Source organism: Propithecus coquereli, unplaced genomic scaffold (genome assembly GCF_000956105.1).
Source record: "Propithecus coquereli isolate 6110/MARCELLA unplaced genomic scaffold, Pcoq_1.0 Scaffold196, whole genome shotgun sequence".
In the NCBI taxonomy this organism is placed as follows: Eukaryota; Metazoa; Chordata; class Mammalia; order Primates; family Indriidae; genus Propithecus; species Propithecus coquereli.
The window spans coordinates 2,668,888-2,672,219 of NW_012144522.1; the positions used below are offsets into that span (position 1 = coordinate 2,668,888).

Consider the following 3,332-nt stretch of genomic DNA (forward strand, 5'->3'; position numbering starts at 1 on the left):
ATGCTGGCCCTGCTGCTGCTGCCCCTGCTGTGGGCGGGTGAGTGGGCTGAGGGAGGAGGGACGGGCACGAGTCTTGGGGCAGCCGCAGCTGCAGCTGGGCCTGTGTCTCCCCAGGGTCCCCGCAGGACACAGGGCTCGAGCTGCAAGTGGAGAAGTCGGTGACGGTACAAGAGGGCCTGTGCGTCCTCGTGCCCTGCTCCTTCTCCTACCCGCCGCCCTGGTATTCCTCTGACCCAGTCTACCGCTCCTGGTTCCGGGACGGGGACAACATATACTATGGCAATGCTGTGGCCACAGACAACCCAAACAGAGCCGTGAAGCCACACACCAAGGGCCGATTCCTCCTCCTTGGGGACGCCACGACCAGAAACTGCTCCCTGAGCATCAGAGACGCCAAGACAAAGGACACAGGGACCTACTTGTTCCGAGTGGAGAGCGTCTATTCTGTAAAACATAGTTACGAAGACAATAAGCTGAATCTGCGGGTGACAGGTATGGCAAGGCCCCGGGAGAGGACCCTGGGATGTGGAGTCCCCCGTATTGGAACAGGGACAGGACGTTAGAATATGCCCTGCTCCAGGTCTTGGGGCGGGAGTGGTTAAAAGAGATACGGGACGTGGGGCAAGCTTAGGGCCTGAGGCCCCGTCACTGGCAGGTCACGCTGTGGGTCCCCACCCTCCCGGGGCCTGGGCATCTCCCTCTCTCCTCAGCCCTGACACAGAAACCCGACATCCACTCTCCGGAGCGTCTGGAGTCCGGCCGCCCCACAGACCTGAGCTGCAGCCTGCCAGGGTCCTGCGAAGGGGGACGACCTCTCGCGTTCTCCTGGACGGGGGCTGCCCTCGACTCCCTGGCCCCCGACACCCTTGTCTCCTCGGCAATCACCCTCACCCCGAGGCCCCAGGACCACGGCACCAACCTCACCTGTCAGGTGAAACTCCAAGGAACTCGTGTGACCACAGAGAGAACCGTCCAGCTCAATGTCTCCTGTGAGTTAGGGGAGGACAGCCGGGTCACTGAGGGCAGTGGGAGTGGGGTTTGTGTGTGCCTGTGTGTGTGTGTGTGTGCATCTGTGTGCGTGTGTGTGTGCGTGTGTGTGTGTGTGCCTGTGTGTGTGTGTGCATCTGTGTGCATGTGTGTGTGTGTGTGTGTGTGTGTGTGTGTGCACGTGTAGGAGAGAGAGGAGAAGGAAAACCTGCGGAACCTCAGCATGGATCTGAGTTTGGGAGTCCAGGTGGGGAGGGGGCCGAGGACAGCCGTCCCCACCTTCCCAGTTGCTGCGGCCCCCCTTGGGCACTTCCCGGGCCCACGCAGGTCCATTCCACACCTGAAGCTGGGGCCATATCTTTCTATCCCAGATGCTCCACGGAACGTCACCATCAGCGTCTTCAGAAACGGCACAGGTAGGGAAGACCCTCCTTCTCTGGGGCTTGGACCAGCCTCTGGGTCCCCTCTGAGAGCAGCGTTGGGGAACCAGAGCTTGAAATAGGCAGCAGATGTGGGAAGAGCAAGAGGGAAATCACCACTCTCTGGCCCCCGCTTCCTGAGAGCCCGAGTGCATTCGCGGGCTCACGCAGCCTCACTCTGCTCCAAGCCGTGAGCAGACCTCGGATCCGTCCGTCTACCACCCCTCCTACGGCCGCTTCATAGCGCAGTCGTGCAGGACCGGTCCTTGCCCACCTCGTCTCTTCACAGCTCGGCTCTGTGTCCTCCTCTACCCGCCCTCTCCAGCCTCCTTACTCCTATTTCCCGGCACATTAGCTGAATCTGTTTCCCAAAGCCACCGGGGGCTCTCTGTCCTCTCTCTGCCACACAGACCAGCACATACCAGTGAGATATTGAGCCTTTTCTGAAGCTAAAAGGCCCACACACTTTTGGTCAACTTCCCGAGGGTGTGAAGGCCGAGCCTTTTAACCAAGGTGAACCGAGCCGGCACCGGCCAGGGGAAGAGAGGGAGATGCCAACCGATCCTGCAGGGAGGGAAGGAAAGGGGCTGTGGCCGCCCCCTCCATCTCGCTTTGTCGCCTCACAATCTCTCCCCCCGAAGTCCTGGAGAACATGCAAAACACCTCGTCCCTCCCCGTCCTGGAGGGCCAGGCTCTGCGGCTGCGCTGTGCTGCTGACGTCAACCCCCCTGCACACCTGAGCTGGTTCCAGGGGACCCCAGCCCTGAACGCCACCCCCATCTCCAGCACCGAGATCCTGGAGCTGCTTCGGGTCCAAATGGAGCACGAAGGGGAATTCACCTGCCGCGCCCAGCACCCCCTGGGCTCCCTGCACGTCTCTCTGAGCCTCTCTGTGCACTGTGAGTGGGGGAGTGGGCGCCTGGGTCCCAGAAAGGGGGCCCCTGCTGAGTGCTGTCCTCTGTCCCCACAGACCCCCCGCAGCTGCTGGGCCCCTCCTGCTCCTGGGAGGCCGAGGGGCTGCGCTGCAGCTGCTGCTCCCGAGCCCAGCCGGCCGCCTCCCTGCGCTGGCGGCTCGGGGAGGGGCTGTGGGAGGGGAACAGCAGCCACGGCCCCTTCACGGCCACCCCCAGCTCAGCCGGGCCCTGGGCCAACAGCTCCCTGAACCTCCGAGGGGAGCTCAGCTCCGGCCTCAGGCTCAGCTGCGAGGCCCGGAATGTCCACGGGACCCGGAGCGGCACCGTCCTGCTGCTGCCAGGTCAGGGGCGTGTTCTGGAGGCTGGGGGTGGCCGGGGGGGAGGTGCAGGGATGCAGAGTGACGCATGGTGGCAGAAAGGGGCTGGGGCCCGACAGAAGGCGGTAGGGAGGACAGGGTCTTCCATCTCCTGGCTGATCGGGGACCTGGAGCAAGTTCCACACGGAGGTGGGAAGACGTGAGGCTGCATCCTGGGAGCGCGTTATCCCTCCGGCCTCTCTTCTGCAGGAAAGTCAGTCTTGGGGGCCGGAGTGGTTCCTGCGGCCCTGGCAGGTGCTGGTGCCATGGCCTTGTTCTCCGTCTGTGTGTGCCTCACCTTCTTCTGCGTGTGAGTCTTGGTCCCAGGGAAGGTACAGGGAGGCGTGTGGTAGGGAGTAGGAGAGAGGTGGCTGAATCCCAGAAACACAGAGCCGAGTGGATCCAGAGGGGTCTTCTCCCTTTTTCCTGACAGCTTTGCTGAGACACACTTCACGTTCTGCACAGTCGAGCCATTGAAAGTGTGCAATTCAGTGGCTTTAGGTGTATTTACAGAATTGTGCATCCTTCATCACAACCAGTTTTAGAACTTTCTCATTAGCCCCAAATGAAAAAGAAACCAGTGAATTGGTTCAATTAATTCTCCTTCTGCAGACACCCCTTGGGGCAGCTCCAAGATTGCACTTCTCGGCTATTAC

The 3,332-nt window shown here is 61.7% G+C and overlaps 1 protein-coding gene across 1 annotated transcript in view; it reads left to right on the top strand.

Annotated features, from left to right (window-relative positions):
- LOC105809524 (sialic acid-binding Ig-like lectin 5) overlaps window positions 1-3,332 on the top strand; it is a 22,280-nt gene continuing 18,948 nt past the window's right edge. The window contains exons 1-7 of the mRNA XM_012643347.1: window positions 1-37; window positions 115-492; window positions 711-989; window positions 1,359-1,403; window positions 2,048-2,305; window positions 2,377-2,661; window positions 2,887-2,984. Of these exons, the coding sequence (XP_012498801.1) occupies window positions 1-37; window positions 115-492; window positions 711-989; window positions 1,359-1,403; window positions 2,048-2,305; window positions 2,377-2,661; window positions 2,887-2,984 (1,380 nt within the window). The remainder of the gene's footprint in view (window positions 38-114; window positions 493-710; window positions 990-1,358; window positions 1,404-2,047; window positions 2,306-2,376; window positions 2,662-2,886; window positions 2,985-3,332) is intronic.